This window comes from Hoplias malabaricus, chromosome X1 (genome assembly GCF_029633855.1).
Source record: "Hoplias malabaricus isolate fHopMal1 chromosome X1, fHopMal1.hap1, whole genome shotgun sequence".
NCBI classification, from domain to species: domain Eukaryota; kingdom Metazoa; phylum Chordata; class Actinopteri; order Characiformes; family Erythrinidae; genus Hoplias; species Hoplias malabaricus.
The window spans coordinates 21,153,840-21,181,732 of NC_089818.1; the positions used below are offsets into that span (position 1 = coordinate 21,153,840).

At 37.8% G+C, this 27,893-nt stretch overlaps 1 protein-coding gene across 6 annotated transcripts; it reads left to right on the plus strand.

Moving 5' to 3' along the window:
• The first annotated feature begins 1,537 nt into the window (after nucleotides 1-1,537).
• On the plus strand, nucleotides 1,538-26,295 carry LOC136675730 (GRB10-interacting GYF protein 2-like). 6 transcript variants are annotated; one of them, XM_066652454.1, is made up of 29 exons: nucleotides 1,538-1,637; nucleotides 7,504-7,555; nucleotides 7,728-7,866; nucleotides 8,063-8,158; nucleotides 8,807-8,915; nucleotides 9,242-9,350; nucleotides 10,696-10,736; nucleotides 10,852-10,884; nucleotides 11,116-11,298; nucleotides 11,781-12,001; nucleotides 12,287-12,431; nucleotides 12,624-12,878; nucleotides 14,376-14,569; nucleotides 15,761-15,917; nucleotides 16,062-16,228; nucleotides 16,712-16,806; nucleotides 17,073-17,189; nucleotides 17,387-17,526; nucleotides 19,550-19,635; nucleotides 19,847-19,987; nucleotides 20,731-20,889; nucleotides 21,515-21,802; nucleotides 21,942-22,070; nucleotides 23,310-23,534; nucleotides 23,715-23,902; nucleotides 24,939-25,087; nucleotides 25,308-25,492; nucleotides 25,780-25,942; nucleotides 26,031-26,295. In XM_066652454.1, exons 2-29 carry the CDS (start codon nucleotides 7,518-7,520, stop codon nucleotides 26,096-26,098), a joined length of 4,020 nt encoding a protein of 1,339 aa, XP_066508551.1. In that variant the 5' UTR covers nucleotides 1,538-1,637; nucleotides 7,504-7,517; the 3' UTR covers nucleotides 26,099-26,295. The 6 variants fall into 6 exon arrangements, with proteins under 6 accessions (XP_066508551.1, XP_066508555.1, XP_066508554.1 ...); XM_066652458.1 differs by having other exon boundaries at nucleotides 25,783-25,942; XM_066652457.1 differs by having other exon boundaries at nucleotides 20,734-20,889.
• Nucleotides 26,296-27,893: the final 1,598 nt, after the last annotated feature.

The following is a 27,893-nucleotide window of genomic DNA, read 5'->3' on the forward strand; positions in this document are numbered from 1 at the left end:
TAGTTTTACTTATTGTTGTTTTATATTAGTTATTTCCCATTCTATTATTTATGGCAGTCAGTATACAGATGTATTTACATATATCATATATTAAATTAATACATGTTTTATATATAAACTAAATTAAACACAAACAATAAAAAAATTACCCAAACATTTGCATATTACCTTAATAAACTATGACAAAATATGAATTATATCAATAGCCTTCAGTACTATTCCCTCAATGAGAACAGATCAAGTTTGAGATCAAGATCAGAGAGATCCATTATATTTGTATTTGTTGTAATTTTATGCACATAATGTTTTATTTTTTAAAAAATACTTAGGAGATTGTAAAAGTTCGCAGAATTTAAAAATTCTGTTAAAGCCCATATATATGTTTCATTTAGTTATAATCACATTGTAACTTGCCATGTTTGTTACAGATGGAATACCTTTCTACACTTTAACAAATAGTTATTCTTATTTCTGCTAAAACATCATTATTTGAATAGATATTATTATTATTATTTTTTGCAAAAATATTTATAGCAACCTAAATCTTTCAGTTTCACAATGTAACATTGCCAGTGTATGTTATGGTTTTGCTGTTCCTTATTACAAAATATGAAGTTATTGTTGCTGTTAATTACTTTGTTGTGGCTGTGTTATAGCAATTGTTTTGGCAGCAAGCTCTTTATTTCAAACATGTAGCCTAACTGTCGAACAAGAAAAACAAATCTGGATGACAGCAACCCCTCCAATCCCCAAAACAAAACATAAAAATAATGCACTCTGCATTCAGTGTTTTAATACTGGGGTGAAAACAGTAAATTCAGAAATATTTCATGCTAATGAAAAATGAGAAAAGTAAAACTGTTATTAATCTTAGAATTTAGGGATGACATTTATACTGAAAATGCAATATTCAAATGTCAAGATTTGCCATTTTAACAACAGCCTAGAACAATGACTTTTAGTTGGGGATAGACATAGTCATAGTCATCATCATAGACATCAGACATAGTCAGCCAGAGGCAACAAAATACTGCTGTTAATGCTGCATTTAGGTAATCACACTTCTCTCTGTTCAGGTGCTTGTCTGAAGATCCACCTATTATATACAAAATATACAACTTTTTTACAACTGGAACTCAAGCATATGAAAGCAATCACAAAAATCTGGCATCAAAGACAAATCTTTGTCTTCTTGGTTATAACAACAGGCTTAAATCATAATTTAAAAAATATTTGCAAATGCAGCAGTAGTCAGATTGCAAGTTTTCCCTAATTAGTTCAGGCTTTAAAAAAAAAGACATTTCAAGAGAAAAAGAAAACCACTGGATATGAAATCAAATCTTTAGCTCTAAAGAATCTGATGTGAATATTTAAATAATATGCAGTTTTGAATTAAATAACTTAAAAGTGTTTGAAAATATTTTTATTAATGTATCAGTTGGGGGGGGGGCAACATTTATCTAAATGCTAATTTTATGCTAAATGGGTGAATCGCTGCCGTCAGCGTTTTATTTTCTCAAACATCCGGGTATTTTTCGGGCCGACCGTTGTCATGTGACGCATTGTCAGCCATCTTGTGGATACGAAAAGAGAGAGAAGTTCGCATAGAAACTCACCGCTGTTGCTTAAAAGCCGAGGTAAGCAACCTGCCTGGGCGGCTTTGCTGTAAAATAAAGGTTACGTGATAAAACGGCAGTTCCGTGTGATGTAGGGCCCCCAAACCGGGAGGACCGGGGTCGTTTAGGCAAGGTGTTTTGAGCCGCATGGCTGCGCGGCCTTGAAAGCCTTGGGCTCGAGTAGGCAGGGACGTCCGCCGCTGGAGCGCGTAGAGGCGCACACACTGCGGCAAACAGCGTGACAATGCAACCGCTCATTAATAGGCCGCGCTGATGGGATAGGGATTAACTCGTGTTAGCACTCTTCTACTTTGCCGGCCGGTTTAGCTCACACTCCCCTCAAAACCTCGCCTGTTTTTTACGTTTGACAGACATGTCTGTTAACGCACGGTAATGGTAACAAGACTGAATTTTCAGGTCTGAATTTCTGGTCTCTGTTGGGAGGCTAACATGCTACCCAGAAGTTTAGGTAATGGGTCTGTGTACAGCTGGCCAGATCTCCCAAGCACACGTTTAACGTTATAATAATGCAGCATGGCACAGTAACAGGCAGACTCAGCCACCACCCTGTTCATATACGGTTTTATTTTGAGTCAGTTTGTTGCATTTCAGATATCACTAGCCGTTCTGGCTCCTGTAGATGGACTTGGTTTAGCGCTAGATGCTACCGCTGTGACGGAACATCTCCGCGTATATGGACCACAAATCTAAAAATATAAACCTAAATAGAGTGACAGTATGGGTATTATATTTATCCTGCCTTGTTGTATACGTTAGCGAAGCTAGAGAAACCATACTTTAACTGGTTTAATGTACACGTCGTTTAAATCTGTGCTGGATTTTGATCTGATTTCTTGTCGTTGGAGTATCGGCTAACGGTGACTGATAATTTACGACCTGCTGGACATGCAACCAGCTGTAATTAAAATTAGTTTCCAGGATTGTATCAACCTGGTAGCAGAAACTCTTACCGAACACGTTTAACCTCTTGCTAATGTAGCATGACACGCCACGCTAAGCTGCCGGGCTAACTCTGTCACCACCGTGTTACGATAACTGTGAGTTAAACCATATCTGTCATCTCTTTCCCCTAGATCTATTACACCTAGCCAAACATTAAAATTACATAATTGTTTATTCACTCATTGTCAATCAGCTCCACTCACCATATAGGAACATTTTTTTAGTTCTACAATTACAGACTGAGGTCCATCTGTTGCTCTGCATACTTTGTATGCTCCTTTTACCTTGTCCTTCAATGGTCAGGGCCACCACACTACAGGTATTATGTGGGTGACAGATCATTCTCGGTGCTGAAGTGACACGGATATAGTGGTGCGGTGTTAGTCTCTGTTGCACTGGTAAAATTTGATCAGACGTTTTTATACACATTATTATCGTCAGCACTGGACAGAGAATAGTCCGCCAACCAAAAATATCCAGCCAACAGTGTCCTGTGACAAATGGACTAAAGAATCATTTATTCAAGTTGTGCAGCAACAGATAACTTACAGTCACCAGCTTTTAAATTTACAATTTAGGTGTTTAATATAGAATAGACCATGTGTGTGTGGACTATGGAGATAGATTTATGACAATTTTTGAAATAAAACATGTATGGAAATAATTGAATGAATACTTAATGAATTATACATTTCTTACATCTTTTGTGTGCAGTTTAAACCATTTGTATATTGTAACAGTGAAAAGTTTATTTGAACTTTTTACCCACAACAATAATGTTATTACTGTGGAGAAATACAGTTTAAAAACTATTCAAAAACTCGGATTCAATTCCAAAATATTCATCCATGTTTGAATCTGGATTTGTAGTCTAGTAAGTATTCATTCAATTATTTCTATACAACCTCTTTTATTTGAAAAAAGGTGTGGTTAAAATACTTCCATAGGGCACAGTGTTAACAAATTACGGCAGCACTGCTGTGCTTGATTCACTTGTATTGGAGCAACAAGCACTGACACAACCTCTGCTGCCCTGAGAACGTTACACCAGCCGACTAATGTCTCTTTTGCGGTGGCCCTGCGGGAGTCCTGACCACTAAAGTAGTTTTAAAGTGGGCTAACAAAGTATGACAATTGACAGATGAACTACAGTTTGTCAATTGTAGAACTGCAGAGGGCATCTATACGGTAAATGGATCTGATGAAATTGATAACAGTTGTGAAAGCAAGGAACAGGCTTAATTATTTTGGCTGATCAGTGAATGGTTATCATCTTCACAAAGCTAGTAACGAGACATTCAAATTTGTTTAATTCACACGTCTTTGCCAGAATACTTATTAGTTTATAATACTTGTGTTTTAAGTTGCAGTTCACAAAAGATTTTACACTCAGCTTGCCATCCAAAATGCATCCATCATGATGGGGATGGCCTGCTATAGTCAGCTTATGGGGCTGTGTAAATCTGGTAAAAGGGTGTTATCACAGGAGCCATTTAAATTATATAGTAATGCAATAGATTTCCTGTGACAAACACAATCTAACTTAGTCACCAACTGTTAAGTAAGCTCTGGTTGAATCTCATGGCTCTGTACTCCCTGTATAGTGCATTGCATAGTGCTTGAAACTCTGAATCCTGCACCCTGATAGTGCGTGATATGTATTAAAACCCTAGTAACACTGGGTTTTTGCATTTCATGTCACCTTGCGAAATGGGCTTGTCTGCTATCTGGGCTAGAAATCAGTCGTGTTAACAGTCCTCTGTTTTGGTTCAGCAGTTTCACATTTGAAGAGAGCTAGTATTATATCAACAGCAGTGAAAATGAGGAATTTTCAATGAATAGTGTGTACTATGCTGCATCTTGATTGTTGTCTTTTGTAATCAGCCCTAAAAGAATAACTTTACAGTTACACTATCCAGCATATATATTCCATCTGGCTACCTGATGAACAGTTTTGTTTTTTTCCATATGCAACAGGTGGCTATTCCGCAAAGAAGTATTTCTCAGTTAGCCAGCTAACTGAACCCAAAGTCAAGCCTGTCCAATAGGAACAGAGCTGAGGGTGATACCTATTGGACAGTCCTCAACCTTGGGGATAAGTTAGCAGGCTAACTGAGAATAGACTTATCTAATTAATTGAATTTTTTTGATGTTCATATACGTAACTGTGTGCTTATTTGGACTTCAGTGCTTCTTCTGCCACTTGGGTATATTGCAGCACACCACTGTAGACAAATGTGGCCCAGTATATACATAAACTCAATAGGTACAACTGTTCATCTGTGCCACTAAATTAGCTGCATTCAAATTCTCCCCATGGCTAGTCATTAGCACTGAACATACATTCATTATATACAGTAATGCGTAAACTTTAAATGGTTTGTGTCTGTGAATATAAAACCAATTCATATTAAATTTAGAAAAATCTAAACAATAATTGTTTTTGTATGTCAGTGTCTTTAACGATTCCCAAACGTGTGTGCGTATATATTTCTGACAATATTATCAAGTTTTATTTTCCAGTGATAGATCAGATAGTGTTGCTGTACTTTACTGTCAAATAACCGTGTGAACACTAAAGCTCAAAGCACCTGTATAGTATTATACTATTGAAATTTGCAGGTCAGTGAAGTCCTAGTTGTTTAATACAGATATCTGAGTACACTCTTCCTAATTGGGAGAGTCCTTAAAATAGCTCTGGCTGCTGCATTGGTGTAGGCTGTACTTAGATGAGGGAAGCCTTGTGGTCATACTTTAAGATGGAACTGAAATATGACATAAGGGCCTCTGAGATCATGAAAAATCCCTCTTTAAATATATACAAAATGATTGGGTAATGACCTACATCTGTCATTTATTTTTAGTTTTTGTTGTGTTGTGTAAAGGTTATTTTGTCAAAACCTTTAATGTCTGGGTTTTAAATAGAGAATCTCAATAAGGAAGGCTAGTCTACAAAGGGTCACACCAGGGCAAGTTTTAAAAAAAGACAAATATTATGTGGCATTTGAATTAATTTATTTGACAACGAGGACCAAAATGGTAATGTCACAAATTTCTGTTTCATGTCTATCATGTAAATTTCAGCAAGTGTTATGCCTGTAATGCAAGAAGATCCTGTCCGAAATGTCCCTGTGTATTTATTTATTGATTGATTTAGTGATCAGCACATAGTAATCAAGAATGTCACACCCCTGGCATTATTACCATATACCCCAGCAGCATTTTAAATCATAATGGTGCCATGATAAAATGTGACAGTGTCCAAACTTGATTCAGAATCATGTCTCAAAGTCTGTTTTCTGTTCTGATTAGCTTGCTTATTTATTTATTTTTGATTATTTCAAAGTAACGCCTAAGATTTATTGTGAACAACTTCTCTGTGGTTTTTGTCCAGAGGATTTTTTTTACATGTTAATGATATAAATTCCTATAATTTGTGTACTTCTCTATAATGAGTGAGTAGAATGAAAGTTAGACTTGCAAGTATTATAGTGTATTTATTTATTTGTCTAATATGACTAGTAATATATGCATAGTTTGATATGAAAACTTTCATGGTACAATTCATGGTAAGTTCATGGTACTTATACTGGCTGAAATGTTAAAAAAAAGTAGTACAGATTGGCAAACTAAAATAACAGTTTTTAAACTGTAACTAGAATGTGCTCTTTTTTGTCATTAAAAATAAAACCTATTTGCTAAACCAGCACATTTCTAGAACCGCCTTAAACAGCATGTGTTCACATAAGCTCAGCATCAACTATGTTAGCCATTGTTAGCTTCCTTTTCCAGAGTTTTCAGGAGCCCTGATGTGGTCTCCATTCTCACCTCCCTGTCCTGATTTCACTTCCCCTGGTTTCAAGGGTCCTTTGGGAGTGAAGTCAGGACAGAGAAGTGAGATTGTGCATCACACTGTAGTTCTGTCACTTAAGTTTCCCCTGATTCCTGTTACATGGTGCGCCACCACGGCTGTGTCTTGTGGACTGTTCCCTCATTTTGGTTGATGCTGTTCATGAGTTCAATGGTTGTATTAGAACAACTTATATGGGTTCCCATCTTATATGGGAACTGTCAATGCTGATATTTTAGTCAATAGTTGAAATGGTTGTATTGGGGCACACGATAAAGGCCTATCACTGAAATGGTAATGCAGTTAGTTTCATTTTTAGTAATGTATTTTACAAGTCTGTAGCATAACTGTCAGTTTATACTAAAACAACTTGTAAAGTAACTGAGTCTAAAAATTTTGTATATTTCATTTTTGGTTCCAAACTTTGTTGGCATCTTTTGAAAATATGGCATTTTAATTGTTCCAACTAAATGTTATGAAGAAAATTGATTTTAATTGTGTGCAATATATTCCTACCTTATGTTAAAATACATATTCATCATTGTTATGTAAACACAACACCTCTTGATCTTGCTTATTTAATATTAATATTTTCTTAGGGAGAAAGTGCTTCATATGAGGCCCTCTTGGCCTTTTAACTCCCTGAACCACCTCTTGTATATTTAGCAAATTAATAATAGACTAATAACATGGAGCATGTTAATGTAAAGTTGTAAAACAACGAAATACATTTTTAATGTTTTTTCATTCCCATCAAGCATTGTCAGTTTAGTTTTGGATGTTTTGTTCTCTAATAATTTTCTAAGACCTGTAGTCATTATACCATTTCAAACCGTAAACTTCCAGCTGAAGCATCAAGGTAAATGCAGCCATTGCCAAGGAGTCTTAGAGATAGGTACTAACATAAAGACATAGGCTCCCTCTGTCTTCCCACTTCAAATATACCTCTTATTTAAGCAGATCCTAGACTGTTTATATTGAAGCGCAAACACATCATCAGTCACCATTAGATTCAGGTAAATTATCCATTGGGCAGTTTTGTATTTTGTTTTGAAATAGTATCTTTTTCTTTAGATTTTCTAGGAAAAATGGCAGAAACTCAGACACTTAACTTTGGACCTGAATGGTAAGTTTAATTGCTGAAATTATAATTATTTTTTGTTACACCAGTTTATAAGTAATATCTACAGATACTGATAATCCAAGTGGATTAAATATCTGTCTACCTTTTTTAATTCAGTTTATTCTTTCTGTATTTTTATTTTTGCTTGTTTGCTCTTTCACTCTTTTTCTCTCAGGCTCCGTGCTTTGTCTGGTGGAGGGGGGAGCAGTAATGTAGCTTCTCCTCCTCTTTCACCCGCTTTGCCAAAGTATAAACTTGCAGATTATCGCTATGGGAGAGAAGAGATGCTAGCACTTTATTTAAAGGAAAACAAGGTAAAGGCCACTACTTGATTGAAGGTGATATTGTATGAGCTTATGACTGTATAATAAATAGTTAAATATGATGTAGAACACTTAACTAGCAAAATATTAACAGTGCAAACATTTGAACAAAAACAGTAATTGTATATACCGAAATGAATTTTTTTTTCTGAGGCCATGAATTTTCTTATTTATTAATTTTTTTTAGATACCGGTAGATCTACATGACAAGGAGTTTCTGCCTATTTTACAAGAGGAGCCCCTTCTGCCGTTGGCCCTTGTCCCATTTACAGAGGAGGAACAGGTCAGGCCAGGCATTTGCTGCCCACCAGTCCATGCTGTGAAATACACAGGGATATTTATCATAAATACGAGAAAGCAGTCTATGTCATGAACACATTTCTTGTAGCTTATGACCAAGAGCCTTATTTGCACTACTAGTCTTACTCATTATCAAAAAGCACATGCTGAACATGCTTGTCATGTGAGTCATATTAACATGCTGCCCATGATTAACTGAGGCGTTGGTTCCATTTCTTAAGCAATTCTAGAATTTACAAACAACGCTTTGGTTTAAAAAAAAAAAAAAAAAAAAGCCTGTCTGATTATATCTTGTTGATGGGACAAAACTGATTACATTTAATGGTGTTGGTAGGTTTAAAGCATTAAATGCAATGTTTTCATGTTGGTTTTGGGGTGGAAAAGGTTTTTCTTTTCTGAAAAATATCTTTTCTTACATTTTTAACAATTTTTCTAGAAATTTGACACAGTGAAATAGACTTACAGGTTTACAAAATGTTCTTAACAGAGTAACAGCTTAGGAAGCATAAGTTTACTATACTTCATTAATGCCTTATCATAAGGTGTTTGATCCATGATGAGGTGATGTATTTGGAAAATATCATCTCAGTTATCTACTTATTATTAACATTGCATATTTTTATTTCTGCAGAGAAATTTCTCCATGTCTGTAAACAGCGCTGCAGTTCTGCGTCTGACTGGTAGAGGAGGAGGCGTAGTGGCAGGGGCAGCTCGAGGTCGAAGTTCCTCACGCGGGCGAGGTACATACCCTCAACCACAGTTCCACTTCCCCTCCCCCTTAATCTGAAAGAAACAAAAACAAAAAAAAAACAAAACAACATATAGCAAGTCGTTTGAGGTCTTCTTGGTGGCTTAGACAATGAAACATATTGTCTGCAGAAACAGCAAACATGTGACAATTTTGAGAATAACAGGACATTCCATTATTTGTTTGTTTTTAAAAATATGTATATATTTATGTGCATTCATGGAAGCACATGTCACCAGTAGATGCAATTGCTGTTGGACAAAAAAATGTGGATGTAATTAATTAATTAATTGTATGTGTAAATGGTTTTCAATGCAGGACGAAGCAGGGGAGAAGGAGGGTTTTACCAAAGAAGTTTTGATGATGTGGAGGGTGGATTTGGCCGTGGGGGGAGAGAGATGCATCGCTCACAGAGCTGGGAGGAAAGGTATATGTGCTCTTCTTCAAAACTGTACATGTTCGAAATAAAGCCACCACCTTCTCTGTAGAAAAAAAATGTACTACAATTTTTTTCAGTTTCACTTTTTGATTTGGAAAAATATAGTCGTGTGCCTATGCCAAAAAACCCTTTGAATTTATTTGAAAAATTGCTGTATAAATTACTTCTGCCCCTACTTCTGTATTTTATGAAATTACAGGATATACATTGAAACTATGGATAAGGGAATTGGAGAATTCTTTTAATGATAACACCCAACTAGGGTGTTCTGCTGACATTATAACAACATTAATTTTACCTTAATATTTATGTAACATTAAAAGTATGAATCCATTTCAGTGATGTGCTCGGGGAAAAGCTCCAAGCAAAACAGCTCTGGAGCTGATAGATTCTGATGGCAGTCACCTGACCAGCTCTGAGGAAGAGGGAGTTTGAAGTGCCCCAACTAGTACCCCAAATGGGGAGGATCAGAAATAGTCAAGTTGAACTAGGGTCACTAATTGCCAGAGCATGTCAGGTGGTGAACTATGTTGCTATAGTTCCAGAGTATTCAGTTAAAATTAAAACTTTTTATCCCAGCAAAGGTCCAGCTCTCATGAAGTCGAAATATAGAGTCGTACGGCCTGGACCAGCGTCCATAAAATAAAATCAACTACATACATGTTCATATAGCTTTAATAAAATTTGTTGATAATTTTCATTTTATGTGACCTCAAGTTTGCTCAGAAGGATTGAGTTTTGTCTCTTGGTGTTGCTTCACAATGCTGCTTTTGATTAATGCCACTCTTCTGGATTAAAAAAGACACACTGGATTAGAACTGACCGCAAGAAAAATGAATATAAACTTTAACAAGTTTTCTGCATTATGATCCTTATTTTGTAGTAAATTAATAAAGCTCAGTGACCTTGAATAATTCTATTGGTCAGAGATCCAGACAGAGTTATCACTGGTTACCATTTTGGACAAAACTTCACAATTTCATGATGTGAGGTATACTTATAATTTGTTTTAACATAATAAAAATAAATGGATTTAGAAGTCTTTAGTTGTTTTTTATAGACAATGTTTTTAGAGTTTTTTTGCTTTAAAGGTTAGTTTACTCTCAAAGTAAAAATGTTTTTACCCAAAATCCATGTCTGTCCAAGCACTGTCAAAAGTAAGTATTAATAAAATTCTACCACTGCAGTTGAGTGGAAGACACCATAATAAATTGATGCAGTATTCAGTATGTTTGGTGGCTTACCTTACAAAGAATTATTTGCTTGTGAATCGAGTACCAATTTGGCAATGCAGTGTTACACTGACACATTTATGTGGCCTTTTTGTCACCAGGGGAGACAGAAGGTTTGAAAAGCCTAGTCGAAAAGATCCAGGTAAATACAGAATTCTTTTTTTCCCCCCTAATTTCTGTATTTATGTATTAAAAATAAAAACAATATTTATATTTAGTTTGACGGTTTCTAATCTCTTTCTCGCTCGCTCTCTCAGATGGAGCTCCAGCCCACTTCCAGCTCAATCACAGTAAGTAATTCTATAACATATAACAACTTCAACCCAAACCTAACATTGCACTTTAGAGTGTGTTCACACTTGCCAGCTTTGCTTAGATTAAGGGTAGAGATGCACTTTATACATTTTTGGTGTCTAGTATGGAGTATTCCCAGTTCTCATCTTTATACATGCTCCCCCTCTCTCTATCAACCTGTTTCTCTGCGCTCTCTTTATATTTCCCACTTTTTCTCTCTGTCACAGTACGGGGTAACTACGAGGATGGTGGGCCAGGGGGATTGGTGCGGAAGCACGACTTTGCACGCTCTGAAAGTGAGAATTGGCGGTTGACTCGTGATGAACAGAATGGTGAAGATGAAGAGGGAGGTGGCTGGCGGCTGGCGGGGTCCCGGAGGGATAATGAGCGATGGTGCCCTCCAAGTCCAGGTTTGGACCCTGATATCTCTCCCACATCCTCCCCCCGGCAGTCGCATGGTGTCCTCCCTCTACTCTACTCCTCTGTTCTGAACACTCACTGTCTTTTACCTAATGTGTTTTATCTTTTTCACACATGTTGATAAGGGCATTGATAGTTGTGTAATTCTCATGTGGCACTTAAGTGAATGAGAAGTGAAATTGTGCAGTTGCTGTCATACACAACAGTCGATTTTTTTGTAGTAGTTTATGCCACACTCTTTATATGGACAGATGTTTGAACAGCTGGTTGTGAAATTTGGACATAATTTTTAGATTAAATTATGATTATGGTTGTCATTTGTGTAAACGTGTCAGTATTTCTTTCCAGGATTGTCTAAACTTTAAAATATGATGTTGTGTCTTTTAAATTTGCCAATGAAAAATCATCCTCTGAAAATACTGAGGAGTTTGATGGCACCGTGCTCTCTCTCTTTGGCTTTCCTCTTATGTAGACGGGCCACGTTCAGCTGGGTGGCGGGAACACCCGGAGCAGCGGCGCCGCTTCCCATTTGATTCACGGGGGGAGGAAGAGCGCAGTGGGGTCTACCGACGAGCCCGCTCAGGCAGCGGCAGTGTGGATGATGAGAGAGACAGTTTACCTGAGTGGTGTCTAGAGGATGCAGAGGAGGAAACTGGCACTTTTGATTCATCTGGGGCCTTCCTGTCTCTAAAGGTGAGCTGACGAGAAGCAGTTTTTTTGAAAAAGTCTTATCAGTTTGTGGTGCCTGGATTCTGTCAGTCAGTCAGACCAAAGACACTGTTAGTATTTGTATAAATTTCATGGACAGTGCAATTTGCAGAGTGATGGAAATTACTGATTTATGGTGTGTTGTCGGTCATTGGGTCTTTTTGCTTATTGTTTGTTCTGATATATTCCTTTTATATTATGAAATATAAGCTTTCTACTTAAGTCAAACCACTGTCATGCATTTTATTTCATTGTTCACTGTCTAATCAGAAAGCTCCTAAGGAGCCTATTCTGGAGGAGACAGAGCTAGAGTTCCGTCCGCTGGAGGAGTGTGAAGAGTGCTCGGAAAAAGATGACAGCGAAGCAGAGCATATCAAAGAGCCTGAAAGCAAGCACCAGACTGCCAGGAATGAGGGTAGAGGACATTTAAAATGGTTAAAAAACATATTTATATTTATGCTAGGAAGAAACTGTAGTGTAGTTGAGACTGAAGTAGAAAATAGACAGGGGTGATAACATTTGGCACAAGACACAGCAACAGTAAATAAATTAATATCAAATTTCTTTCATTGTGCTGGTAGAGTTAAAAGCATTGGTTTGTGTGCAGATGGGAATAAATCAGAAGAGCCCTCTCCACCTGCTGTTCACTTGACGGCACCTGTCACAACTCCAGAAGTAGCCGCACCGATATCTATGCCTTCCAGCCAACCAGAGAGAGCAGAAGAACCAGAGAGACCGCCAGAGAGAGCAGTGATGCCAGAAATCAGGGCAACAACAACCCCAATGCACACACCTCTTCCCAACTGCATTGTGGAGGCCATTTCCATACCACACACAACCAATACACTCAGCACACATACAGGTAACTCTTCATACATAAAATGTATTTCTAGCATGGATAACATGGGTACAAGGGATCAAGTGTTAATATAAAAAAATGGACATTTATGGCGTACAGTTAAATCTGTGTAAATGCCTGTGTTTAACAAGGCATATAATAGTATATGCCTTGTTATATAATGTAATATAAGATTACAAGTGAGCTGTGTTAGGGTACATGGACTACCTGTCCATATCTCTTAAAAGTTTGTATAGCAGTGGTTCTTAATTTTTCACAGTTCATTCCCTTTTGTGTTGAGTGTGTGGCAGCACCTGTTGAAATAGCTGTTGTAAATCTACAGCAGCGATGATTTTGTGCTTATAATCAGTGCACTGGTCTGCAACAAACAATACAATACAACATACAATTGTACTTGGACTTCAATACAGGTGTATGATATTTGTAAAACCAGAACAATAAACGTCATTAAAATGAAATTCAGACAAAAATGAGGCCACAGAAAAAGAAAAATGAGGTGAACTGTCTGTTCATAAAAGCCAAACATTCAGGGGACAATATTCTGAAGAGAATCAAATGCAGCATATCAGCCACATCCCCCCCCCACTCAATACCCACAACAAAGTGGCAACCCCAAGGTTACAAACCCCTGACATATAGTATCTGACGATACAGGGTGCTACTGATGTCCCGATCTAGTTTATTTGCCCCTGATCACAATTTGTCTTTTAATATTGAGTATTTGCTGATACAGAATCCCGTTCCGATACTTATATATTTCTAGATGGTACTGTTACACAATACACACTTTAAGTACATTATAGTTACGAAAATCAGCCCACTATTTGCTTGGCACTGAATATCCCTCATTAAGAAAGAAATTAAGCTGTTGCTTAATTAATATATTTTTTTAAAATAAAGTAAACAAAAGGTCTTCACAAACAGATTATTTAAATTTGATCTAGTGCAGCATTTGAAAGTGTGTAATGTAATCCCAATACCACTGAAGTGCTTCAGTAGCTTAATATTCACAGTTAATACAAATAAAACTAGTTTCACTCAGTCCAGCAGAGTTACTTCTGCCACTTCAGACTTTTATGAAAACTCTGCAGAGGGCTTTTAATTTGAAATGACGTACAGGAAGTGGATACGTGGTGACGCCCCGACTAGGGTGGCCAGCGGAGTCTGATCATAAAATTTACAGTGTGCTACATTTTCGAAACACCAGTGCTGGAGAGAATATTCACATTGGCCTTGAGGATGGGGGAGTGTGAACTTGCCCCCTAAAGGAAACAGAGGGTCTGAGTTAAGATTGAGCTCAATAAAGCCTATAAAAATCTGTAAAATAATGCTGTGATTGGCCTAGATACTGATCTTTGAGATTAAGTCGGGACATTCCTACAGAGTGATTTATTCAGATGCACTTTGTTACAGGTCAATGTCTTCTGTCTTTTCTTTTTTTTCAATTATTAGTGCATTTAAATAACCCAAATCCTCTGTTTGTTTGCCTACATATTTCAGATCTTCCATCGCCGTCTCCTTCAGTGTTACCCCTGCAGCCAGTAGCCCCCCAGCCTCAGCAGCCTAAGCCAGTAGAAGTGCCTGTGGTGGTTCCTGCTCCTCTCCCCTTCAAGAGCATTATTGCTCCCATTGACCAGCCTTCGGCAATGCTACCCGACACTGACGAGGACGAGGGCCTAAAGCACTTTGAACAGGTAGGTCAACAAAGCATCTAAATGTTTTTCAGTCTTAAAAAGGGGTTGTTCTATGAAAAAAATATCAAGAACCCCTCCTTTATTCTAATATATTTCTCTGTATTTTCCTGGGAAGTCTAAATTAATGTTTGTTTTTAAGGAGAAAAGTCTGTTCTTTAACTTCTCTTTCTGTAATATTTTAATAGAAATTAAAATATTTGTTTAAGATTTTGTCAGTTTCCTTTGATGTGACTGGAGATTTCCGATAAGTCTCCTCTGTCTAGTTTGGTTTTCTTTTGAAACCAGTCTCTGATAATGTTACTCTTCATGCAATGTAAGCACCTTCAGTTCCCAAATCTGCAAAAGTTTCTGACCACATTGCCAAACACCACAATGGTTTTAGAGCAGAAGCTACGTACATTACTCTGTCTGTGTATTCCTCAAGCCAGTTACTGTAACCAAAGCGCGTGGCATGACATGGACACTAACACCACTTCTGGTTTCTAGTGACAACAGAGAGCTGATTAATGTTGTTCAAGGTTTTTACAGAGCTTTACATGCCCTTTTACTTACTACATTTTGTATACTGTAAAGAGGTTACATTTTTTACACCCCGTCCAATGCGTGACAAGTCTAGACTAATTTAGCACCAAGACTTTTATTAAGGAGCGATACTGTTGTAATTCATGCTGACGGTGGATTGACCTTATCTTGCTGAAATAAACAAAGCCTTCCCAAAAAATCCCTTTGCTTGGATGGCATCAGCATGGACTGGCATTTGAACTGTGCACTTACAGCAAGCTGGGTGATCCTTCTCTTTATGCCGGAGCAGTAAATGGCTAATATTGCTGCTTCTTTTTTTTTGTGAGTTTTAAACTCTGTTCGCAAGACAATGGTTTTCCAAAGTCTTTCCAAAATCTCTGAAATTCTGAAATCTCTGTTAAAGCATTTTAAGCTGCATTTTGTATAAAATGTATTGTATAAATTAAGTTTATTATTCCAAAGGGTTTCTGAGCCTGTATAGCGATCTCCACCATGAAAATGTGTCTGTTATAAATGCAGTGCCACCTGAAGGCTCAAAGATCACACCACTATTGATTCAGGATATTCTGCCAAATTGGAGTTTTGAACACTGCATAGTGAAATGTATTAGATATCTCCTTACACCGATGCCTTTTTATGAGCTAATGTCTCTCCCTTATTCTGAACCAGGAGGCAGAGAAGATGGTGGCATATCTACATGATGGAGGTGTGGATGATGAACGTTTGATAGCTAAGAGTGCTGAACGGTCCAAATCAGCCGGTGTACCACTCTCCCACGAGGCCGCACTTAAATGGTTCTACAAGGACCCCCAGGGAGAGATTCAAGGTGAGGACTGACACACCACATTATTTCCTCATAATAGAAACAAATAAAGTTTCATGTGGGATGAGGGGATGCAGGGGGAAAAAAAAGTTTAAAGACACTCATGTGGGACTTCCCTGTATGTCTATTTGTTTGCTTTGTCTGCAGGTCCATTCAGTAATCATGAGATGTCTGAGTGGTTCCAGGCCGGATATTTCACCATGACCTTGCTGGTGAAGAGGGGCTGTGACGAGGGTTTCCACCCCTTGGGAGAAATCTTTAAGATGTGGGGGAGGGTACCTTTTGCCCCTGGCCCTGCACCACCTCCCATACTGGTAATTGTTTGTAAAAGTTTTGGTACATAAAACCCTGAAATGACGGAATATCATCAGTCATCCTAATCTTAACCCTAGATTTGTACATTTTTCAATCTGAAGCTTGTACAATTTGGCTTTAAAGTAATTTTTTATAATTATTTTTTAATTTTATTTATTTATTTTTATTTATTTTTTTTATGCTCCGTAGAGTAGTTACACCTGTGTGGGCATAGCCAGTGGATACAAATGTTTAAAAATATTTTTAATATAGAAATTCTGGTGCATTCAAGTTGCTAATTGTTTTGTAAGAATAATCATTGGAGAAAATGACTGCACCTATAAAATACTAGAGTGTTGATGATTATGATCATTTCATTCGCATGTAAAATTGCAGTTTAGTTTCTATAACTGTGTCTTGTGATATGTCTTGTGCCTCTTAGCGCGTGATATTTTCTCCTGTTTGTGTTGGAATTGCATTGAAGTTTTTTTATTTATTAAAAGGGAGATGCTGATCAGGAGCGGTTAAAGAGGCAGCAGGAGCTCAATGCTTTAAATATGTATCAGTTTCAGCAGTTGCAGTACCAGTACATGCTAAGGTGAAGTACTCATCGTCGATTTTTTTTTTTTCTGCTTTCAGTTCTTTTAAAAATGGGTTGTCTTCTCTTTTTGTTGTTTACTTTCTGTTTTAATTAGTCTCCTTTACAGTATATCAAACTTTTTTTGTTTCCTATAATTATTATGCTTTACTGACTTTGGCTGTTGGTTGTGATTTTCAGTTTCAAGTTTAAGTCTTTTTTTAACAGAGAATCTTACGCCATACTTGAAGAATTGACGTGAACTAAATTCTTATCTCTCAATTCAGGCATCAGCAGTTTGCACAGGCTCTGGCTCAGCAGAAAGCTGTGCTCAGTTCAGCTGCTCCCCCAACACAGCAGCAACAGCAGCTCAACATACTCCTGCACCAAGCCCTCAAGCTCAGGTTAGCCGAATGCACACGCACACTGCTTTAATACAATGAATGTAAAGTTCAGGTCCCCATTTATTAAGCAGGAAAAATGAGACTTTGAAAATTGACGTATGTCATAGATTTAAATATGCCCAAGCATCTGAATAGAAACTTTGATTCATTGATCTTTTAGTGTTTTTCTTCCTTAATGTTCAAAACTTTGTATGCAGATCTCCAGAGCAGCAACAGAGCTTATTGCCTCCAGTTACACGTTCCATGTCAGTTCCAGATTCAGGTTCCGTTTGGGATATGCAGAACCCATCAACCCAAGCATCCTGTACCCCCACCATTCAGCAAGCAGCTCCTAATAGTATGTCAGCTTATATAATTCTTTACATAAATAGACGCAGATTGTGGAGCAATAATAAAATAATTCGTCATAGAATGAGGATGGGGTATTTAACCTGATATTTATTTATAAATTCTAGGATCACATACAGTGCTGGTCTTTAATGGAATGGTTGTGATGCAATCTTCACTCAGTGTGAAGGACAGCTTCTGTGTTCAAATGATGTAGTAAACTAAAAATGGCCAAAAAATGGAGCTTTATTCATTTATTTTATTCATTTATTCTTGACAGTGATTTATATAGAAAAGTATAGACTGCTCAGTATCTTGTCACCTCAAGGGAATGAGTTATTTTTGGATAGGCTTCGGCAATTTAAACAAAATCAGTATGTGTTGCAATAAACATGTATAAAATATTAAGAAAAGTCTGAGAAAACACTGATAGTTTCACTTATATTAAACTGTCAGGAAAGCACATAACAGAGAAAGTGTTGTATATAATCAATAAAATGTTTGTATTGATTTTTTAAAAATTTTCATTTAAACAGGTGAACATTTACAACAGATTTAAATATCCAAAATATGAAGGAAAATACTAATTAATATATTTATATATATATATATATAATTCAAGTTCAATATTGTGAAACCTCTGAAAGTCTTTGCTCACTTTGCTCATTTAATTAGACAAATTGACTAGTATTTTAATGATTTGCGGCAGCCATATATATATATATATATATATATAAAATATCACAGCATTTATATATATTTATTTATTATTATTATTATTATTTTTTTGGCCATCTACAATAATCTCCATATGTTGTATGTCCCTATCGTCCAAGATACTCCAATAGCGAGTAGCAACACTTCTTCAAACGCTAACAGATATAGATTGTTGGGCTTTATGAGCACACCACATGATTCTGTCTTGACTCTTAAACTGTCTATAAGATGCCTTCATAATGGTGCGTACTTTGAGTGGAACACAAATGGTAAAATCTGTCCTTGTCTAATCTTTTTTTGAGTAATTTGCATACCATGCATGTGCACAGAAATCTGATAAATGTTTAATTATTTTATATAATTATGAGATAATGAAAGTATTATTAAAAACAATTATATCAACGCTGCAATTTTTTGAAGGATTTTATTGTACACCCCTGACAGTGTTACAAAATATTATTTCAGGAAATAATCAATGTAGATAATAACTGTGATAACTTTTGTTTGTCCGTATTGCCCCCGCCTTACTGAGATTTGACATTTTACTTTACATTCTCACTTGAGTAGCTATGACTATGTAGAGCTGCTGTTATTAGTTGTCCCTGTTTTTAATCTGTGCCATCAGTAGAAAGCTTTGACTATCAATCTTATCTAGCTTGTGCACTCAAATAAGGTTCCTCCACCGACGTTACTCGACATACTAGCCTGAGTTGAACATCATACGTCCAACATGGAAAGTGTGACATAAATCATGCTTTTATAAGTAACACAGGAAACCAACTCTTCACAAGTTCTTCAAGTATTGCCTTTACAGTATATACAGTTGACTTGAAATAAATAGCTAACTGCTTATTGGATTACAGGACCAAACAGGTGGTGTGTTAATTTGGGATCACTTTGCATTGGAAAAATAAAGGAACGCACTGAGGGACTTATTTGTTACTGACCCCTGATCATGGACATTTGAGAACTGCAGATGATCCAATTTCTGCTCTCGAAACCATCCCTTAACTAGTGTTGGTGTTGTAATTAGTAAATTAAACTAAAATTTAAAAGTAATAAAAAATTGTACAGCATAATTAGAGTAAATAAAAAATATAACCTTTTGTTTTCTTTCCCAGAGCCTAGAGGCCTTTTTCCAGAGGCTTTCTTGAGATATATATATGCACAAAAGTTCAATATTGTGAAACCTCTAAAAGTCTTTGCTCATTTAATTACACAAACTGACAAGTATTTTAATTTGTGACAGCCCAAGATATTCAGATTTTTATTTTTTATTTTTTCTCCCCTATCCTCTCTCTCTTGCTTTCTCTCAGCATGGGACGGGACAAGTGTGTGGGATTTGCCCATTGATACTGTGGCTCAAGCTTCCATTGAACAGATGCAGTTAGAGAAAGCAAAGGTAGGGCGATTCTTTCTACTTTCCTGGTTGAGAATATAATAAAATTCTAAAATGTAGATTAATAGACACTGTCAGCTCTTACTGATGTATTAAATGTAAAAGTATAAGCACGTAGTCATGACACAAACACATGCTCATTTTACACATCATTTTTTGTGTCTATGTGTGTGTATATATATATAAATAAAAAATATGATTTTGTCATTTTAAGTTGGAAATGGAAAGGAGGGAGGCAGAGCTTCGTGCCAAAAGGGAAGAAGATGAGCGGAAACGATTGGAGGAGGTTTTGCGGGCACGACAGGAGGAAGAGCGCAAACGTCTAGAGGAAGAAGAGCTGGCACGGCGAAAACAGGTCGGAGGAGAGAAGACTTTAAAAGTAGTGCTTGTTGTTTGTGATAGGATTGTTTTGAGATTTTGTGCTGTTTACCGTATTTTTGATAGGGTTCTCCAGGTAACAAAGGATTCATTAAAATTCTGAACAGAAAGTGAGTGAGCACTTCTGTACCTGTCCAATCAAACAATTTAAGAAAGGCATAGCATTTTATTTTCCACTGAGTGGCTTGACAGCCTGTGATATTTCTGTAAATTTGTAATAGTTTTAATAGTTAATTTGTAATGTACCTTCACTTAACAGAGGAAATGGTGACAAAATGTCTGATGACATTATCACACTACACCGAATGAAAAAGAAAATCAAACCTCTGGCTTTTGCAAGAAATCTGTGTGAAAACAGCCTGAAGCATGATGATTAATATCTGATTGCAGGAAGATGGGGCAAAGGAAATAGAAATCTGGGCAAGCATTCTGTTTCTAGTTAGTCATATCTGAACTCTGCCTTGTGATTGTGGTCTACCCTTCAAAGTCAGCTTCTGTCTCGTGTAATTTTTTTTTCCTTTTTTTTTTTTCAATTGTTTTTTTTTTGGTAATGTTTTTATATATATTTTTTAAAACATTACATGCATCCATATGAACTTCTAACCCCTTAATAAAGGTCAGACTTTTTTCCTGTGGATCCCAAAATATGCCTATGTATTCTTAAACTTACATTCTCTCTCTCTCTCTCTACATGTCCTTCTGTGTATATATTTGATTTAGGAGGAGGCATTAAGACGGCAGCGTGAGCAAGAGGAGACTCAGCGGCGGCAGAAGGAAGAAGAAGAGCGTCTGGCACAAGAGGAAGCACTGCGCAAGCTAGAAGAAAAAAGGAGAGAGGAGGAAGAAAGGAGACAAAGGGAAGAGTTCCTGCGTAAACAGGTGATTTGTAATTTATGAAACTGTTAGATTGTTACTTCTTTAAGGTGGCATAGACTCTTGCCTTGCCAGAGAATCTGGTACATATATCCACTTAAATTGGCCAAGAACAAACTACTGAAGCAGGAAAATAAATATGACACAGAACAGGACCTATCAATCTGTTATTTTGGCACGACATGTGAAGGCAGTATTTTACTTCAGGCCAGTACCAAACGATACACAGGAGTGTGTATACGCGGAAGTATCAACAGCCGATTAAAATGTAGCTGGCAGAGTCCTGAGAGTGGGGCCAGCTTAACACACTGAAAGTGTCAGACTCTTGTGGGCCGAGTGTTTGTGGCTGACACTATGTGGCCATTACATAAATATGGACTAAGGCTTTGTTTATGTTGTCTAACGTATAAAATAATTTTTTAATTAGTTTAAATGGTTTAAAATTATTTTCAGATTCAAGGCTGTATACTAGACCAGACCGTGTAGTTGGAAAAGCACTGTATTTAATCTTTTCACTTTGACTTCTTTGCATGGTCCTTTACAATATCCTTCAACTTCTACCTAAAAGTAATGTCAACAAATTATTAAAGTTTTCAAAAGTTACAGGTTGGTTTATGTGTGGGTGTTTTAGGAAGAGGAGCGGAGGAAACAGGAGGAACTAGAGGCTCAGAGGAGAATAGAAGAGGAGAAGCGCCTGGAGGAGGAGGCGGCTGCAGCAGCAGCGGCTGCAGCAGCTTTAGCACGACAACAGCAGGAGGAGCAGAAGAGGAGGGAGTTGGAAATTCAGAGGCAGCAGGAGCTGCAAAGGCAGCAGGAAGCTCAAAAACAACAAGAGCTGCAGAGACAACGACAACAGCAGCAGGAGGCTCTGCGCCGACTCCAGCAGCAGCAGCAACAGCAGCAGCTTGCCCAAATGAAGGTGAAAATAAATATATACTCAATTCAAATGGACAAGATGCGCCAGGACATGCCAAGAGCCTGACGAAAGATCTTCACTAAATTATGACTTAATAAATTTGTCAAAAAGTGGTAATGTAGTTTTCTCTACATACCTCCAGCTCCCGTCATCCTCTAAATGGGGCCAACAGTCTGCCTCAGCCTCCTGCTTAACGCAGACTCAGAATACTCTCTCTCTCAGTGAAATCCAGAAGTTGGAGGAGGAGAGGGAGCGACAGACACGGGAAGAGGTAAGACTTGAGCCCTACCTAATGTTTCAAGCATATTTATTTAGATGCAGTATAGGCCTCTTAAGCGTTGAAGTGCACTCTTATTAGTGGTTATGTAACAAGCATATAACAACTAAAAAAAACCTCAGATTTTTATGCATAAGCACTTGAAATGTGGTACTGAGGTTGCTGTGTGTGCTGGAGCTGTATTCTGACCATGGTTTTGGCTTTAAAATCTAGTTAATTTTCCCACTGCCCTTAATAAATGCCTATATGGTACCTGAGATACAAATACAATATAGAGACTGCAAAGAACAAATAAAACAACTTAAAGCAAAAAAGTAACCATAGAAAAGCCAAACTGACTATAGAACAGCGCAGTCAGAAGAGATGGCAGCCAAACCAGAAAAGGTTATTGATACAAAATCGCGTATGAACCGCTGGGGGTGGGGGATACTGAGAGAGAAAATATGCTTTTTGTTGCTAACTTTAATTTTGAAATGGTGCTGCTGAGGTTAACCAGTTTTGCCAGAGTGTCAGACAAGGTGGGTATACTTTCAGCCTTTGTAAAGGCGCCTGTTCAAATGTAACGCTGTTCCAATCATCAGCTTCACTGGCCTCAGATTCACTGACAGAGTCGAGTTCATAAAATTAGTATTTTTATGGTTTTATCTAAAAATAAACAGACACACACAATGCAATCCTCTTTATTGTAATTCCACAAATGCTGTTCCACGTATTAATGCAGTATTTTACTGCCTTATCTACATAGGAATCAGCTTATAGCTAGCTAATGTTTTGGGTATGAGGTATGCTTTAACTCCAGTATGATGCAAATATGTGCCCCCCTATCAAACGCACTTCTACACTCTTGATGATAAACAGGGTCCAAAACAGGCTGCCCAATTATAGTCACTGTAAATACCAGCCGTATTAGCCATCACTAACTGGAAATGGGGTCCCTTGGTAAGCAACAATTTACAATAAGTTTACACCACAACGATAAAGGTTATACTACACTTCAGATTTCTACAGTGTGATTTGCTGAGGTGCCAATATTGCATGAATAATTTTTGTCCTCTATATCCTAAAATCTAAAAATCAAGGACAATAATACACTCAAGGTCTCTGCGATGTTGGCATTGGTGAACTGATCTACTGCACTAAGCCTCGGGAAAAGGAGGTTTTAGGAATAGGAACTGTATCCTTGGGTTTCTTAGTTCTCTGTATGTGAACGTATCTCTCTTTGTTCCCCTGTAGCAACGGCGACAACAGCAGGAGCTTCAGAGACAGCAGCAGCAGCAACAGCAGCAGCAACAGCAGCTGCCCCAGACAAAGCTGTCAGGCTGGGGCAGTGTAGTCAAGCAAACTACTGCAACCAAGTCCCTTCTGGAGATTCAACAGGAAGAGGCCCAACAGATGAAGCAGAGGAAAGAGCAGCAACCCACTGCAGTCACTCAACAAAACCGTGTCCAAAACAGAACTGTGAGTCCTGCACATGCTCCTTATCCATTTCTGTAGATGTATGTTTATTTTGCATCATGTTTTTAGGTTTAAAGTAAGAACCTCCTCCTAGGTCAGCATTTTCTTATCAGTTTAAATAATAATTTTAGGTTTGGTGTTTTTCTCTAATTTCTTTTCCCCTCCATATTTTGATGCATGCAGGTTTTGACTTCAGTGTGGGGTTCTGTAAGTAACCCTAGTTCTAACTGGGGTTCAGACAGCAACAGTATTTGGGGTGACACTCAGAACTCTAATGTGGGCTTCTGGGATGATGCAGTCAAAGAAAGTGCTCAGCCTCCACCCTCGCGCAAGAGCAACATGCAGAAGAACAAGGGAAATGCTAACCTCAGGTAAAAACCCTGCAGCTATGTGAAGAGCACTCGTTTCGCAGCTAAAATGTCTGCTGTTGCTGTATTATGGAAGCCTGCTGATGAGACCCAGATGCCTTAATTTAAGACATAATGAATGGGATGATATCTTATTAAATAAATTAACAAGTGCTGTTTTTGACTGCAAGACAAATTGTGCATTTTTTGTGTGAGTTAAACAAAACACAAAATGTCTTCCACATTTAACCAATTTATGGAAGGGAGCACACACACTCTGAGCTGTGGGCATCCATTCCATTCCCTGGGGATCAGTTTGGGTTTAAGGTCCTTCTCTAGGGCACTTTCATCATGGAGTGGTCAGCACTGTTCCTTTACTCCCTCTATCCCCCGATTTTCCTGCAAGTCGTGGTGATCAAACGGCTTCACTTCCAGTCCTTTGACTGCTTCTCTAACCATTAGGCCTCAGCTCCTCCTGCTGTCCTGATGTTTTAACTAAATTACGATCAGAACACGTGCCACCACAAGGCAATAGTTTAGTAGATTTTTACTTGGTGTGTTTCTTAAATTCAAGATAAAACAGAGCTCTAATTTAGTTGCAGAAATGGAGACAATAAGCTTCAGCTAATACTGCAGCTTTTGTCATTAAAGCCACTTGTAACTTGTAGCAAGGATGACTGACAAACATGGGCTCAATGCAGGTTAAAGCATTTTGAAATCTGTTTGATATTATTCTCATGAGAATCAGTGGTTGCGCTGTAGCAGACCGCAAACGATGTCCACAGGATGCTGTTGGTTGGATATTTTGGTTGTGGGGGACTCAGGTTAGCAGTGAGACACTGCGGGGTTTAAAAACAGCTTTCTGGTTAATTTGTGTTAATAGTGTTCAACGTACACTAACATATCACTGCTACATCCGCATGCTCTGTTCCCATGGAACTGAGAATGATCTGCCAGTCAAAACTTCGTCTTTGTACAATAAATAAAGTTCTATTGGACTGGCATTGTGGGAGGGTATGTCTGTCTGTCTGTCTCTCTCTCAATGTATGTATGTTTACAGTAATAGCAACAGTGGAAAATCCAGTAAAAAAGTGGAAGAGGAAGAGAAGCTGTTGAAGCTCTTCCAGGGAGCCAGTAAGTCTCAGGATGGCTTTATGCAGTGGTGTGAACAGACACTACACACCCTCAACACTGCCAACAACCTTGACGGTGAGCTTTTTGAAAATAATTCTTTCAATTCAATCTTTTCAATCACATTTCACAATTTGCAACAAAATTTAAATTTTCCTGGTTGGATTTAACTATTTTATTTTTATTATTATTATTTAGTTTTTTTTTTACTTTGTAATTGTTTGAATTGCAGAATATTTATCCATGAAATAAAATGTGAACTCTATTCTTTCTATTCTCTTTCTCTCTCGCTTTCTAGTCCCAACCTTTGCATCGTTCCTGAAGGAGGTCGACTCTCCCTACGAGGTGCATGATTATGTTCGGGCATATTTAGGAGACACGCCTCAGGCCAAGGATTTTGCCAAGCAGTTCCTGGAGCGTCGTGCCAAACAGAACGCCAACCAGCAAAAACCTCTACAGAGCCAGCAGCTGAAAAATCAACAGGTGTGAATATGACTGTTGGTGTGCCGTATCTACATATCTGTGTTTGGGCGCACCTGCTCAGACTGCAGCGCATGTTGTCCCTAAATTCTTGTGCTGTTTTTCAACCATAGCCTTAATTTATGACTTTAAATAAACCCTTGGTTCTAACAACACGCACAGATTGGTTGAAATGTGTTCTGCAGAATGCCACAAGGGCATTTAAGAGAAAATTAAAATTTTCATAAATCAGTTGTGTGGTAGAAGGTTGTATCTAAGTTGTCTGCACGTATGTGTTTGTATTCATTTAGCAGGACTCTGTGTGGGGGTTGAACCAGTCTGTATCTCAGGCAGTGTTTCAGTCTAACCAGTCCTCCACTCAGCAGCAGCTTCAGCAGCCACGCTTTGAGACAGTCACCTCTGGCAAGAAGAAGAAGAAGCAGAAGATGGTTAGGGCAGATCCTAGTTTGTTAGGTGAGTTTTGAGACTGAAACATTGTACTATGTTTGATGTAATCCAGTGGTCCATTTCAAGCTTTGTTTTTGTTTGTGCCTAACTGCAGGTTTTTCAGTCAATGCATCGTCTGAGAGGTTAAATATGGGTGAGATCGAGACTGTGGAGGACTTTTGAGATCTGCTGCTAAACCCCCCCCCCCCCCCCCCCTACTGACAATTTCCGTTCACCGTGGCTACATTTTTATCTTCCATTGCTCTGATCTTTTCTTTTTAGACCCTTTCCAACACTGTCAATTTTTATGTTGATTTCCACCATGAACTCATGGTGTGGGAGCATCATGAAACCAGAGGAAATGTTTGAGCAACATGCCCCAACTTTTAGCCTGTTGCCACTCCTGCTACATCAAGGGAAAAAAAAAAAAAAATCAAAACAAAGTAATGCTCCACACAGCAGAGCCGAAGAGGGGAAACCGGCCTCTCGAGTTGCCAGCAAGCAAAGGGATTCCACAGATTCTGGCTTCAAATGTGATTGTTTTGGGGTTTTTTGATGCCATCATCAGAGAAGATTCAGTTACAGAATTAACACATGGGTTTTTTTTTTTTCCATTTAAAAAGTGTGCATTAAGAAAGTTTATAATATCAGTTGGCCCCCAAAGATCTATCTACCCCATGTAATATTTTATTTATTGAATGGTTTGATTTTCCTTTCCTTTTTTTTTTTTGTTGTTTTTTTTCTCTCCCCCCCAGCCCCTCCTCCCCTCTTCCTCTTCGCTGCCATGTTTTGGCAGAACCTGACTGCAAAGTAGGACCTAAGGACGTGTCATCACTGCTGTCCTGTTTTAAGGACGTGTTTGTAGGTTCCAAGTAGTAAAACAATTTCTTGTAAAATACTAGGCTGTTTAAAGAATAAACTTTCAATTCTGCATCTGTATTATAATATATGGAAACAGTGAACCAATGGAGTCATACTTTTTTATTGCAGTATGGAAAAAAAAAAATAAAAGGCAGTCTTGGTGTGGACTGTTCTACATTACGTTTGTGTCTTGTTGGCCACAGTGATGCATACACTTCTGTTTGAACCGAAGAATGTGGTCAATCTTTTCTTTGTGGGAAACAAGTTTTCAAAACCTGTGTCTGCTTGGTGTAACGGCCACCTCATGCTTGTTACTGTCACTACATGGAAACATTTACTGCTGATGTATGTAGCCACATCAGTCTTTCATGCTCAACGTACACGTCTCGACTCTGTCTGTTTTCTTTCATGCAAAACAAAGCAGGATTTAAATTTTCAGACGTCTTGGGCAATTTCCCTAATAGCATTCAGCTCCCAAATGAACATGTGATGTCTGAATTACGCCTGTTTCGGAGAGTTCAAAGATGAGCGGTTTTAATAGGAAGCTTAAACTTTTCACTTCATCTGTCTCTGAAATTTGACAGAAGCAAAACACAGTTAAGTGCTGTGTACGTGAAGAAACTGACAACTAAGTGGCAGTCTGTTTGATTACATTCAAACTTCAGAGTTTAAACTTTAACACACGAGTATCCATTTATGATTAGTATTTTTGATTTAATATGAGTTCAGATGTTGGCCAATACTTTTAATATTTTATTCAACATCTGAAACATCCTGATTTAAAGAATCTTCCAGATTCATGCAAACAAACAAATATCCGCTGTAAGTTCTTTACATAATTCAGATGCAACATATTTCAGGCAGCTATTTTACACCCCACCCCCAACCCACCCAGTAATATCACACGGTGACTGCATCGTAGGGTGTCACTGTAGTGATGTAAAAGTTCACTATCTTGTGAACTTTTGTGAATATGTCCCTATTCTGTTTGTTCTGTGGTAAAATTGTCCAGATGTGGTGAGAGAGTCAATTCTGTAAAACTGAAAATGACTTAAACACTAGGAGTGCTTAGGCGTGAGGCCCAGAGCTAAAAACAAACTCTAAGTAGGACAAAATT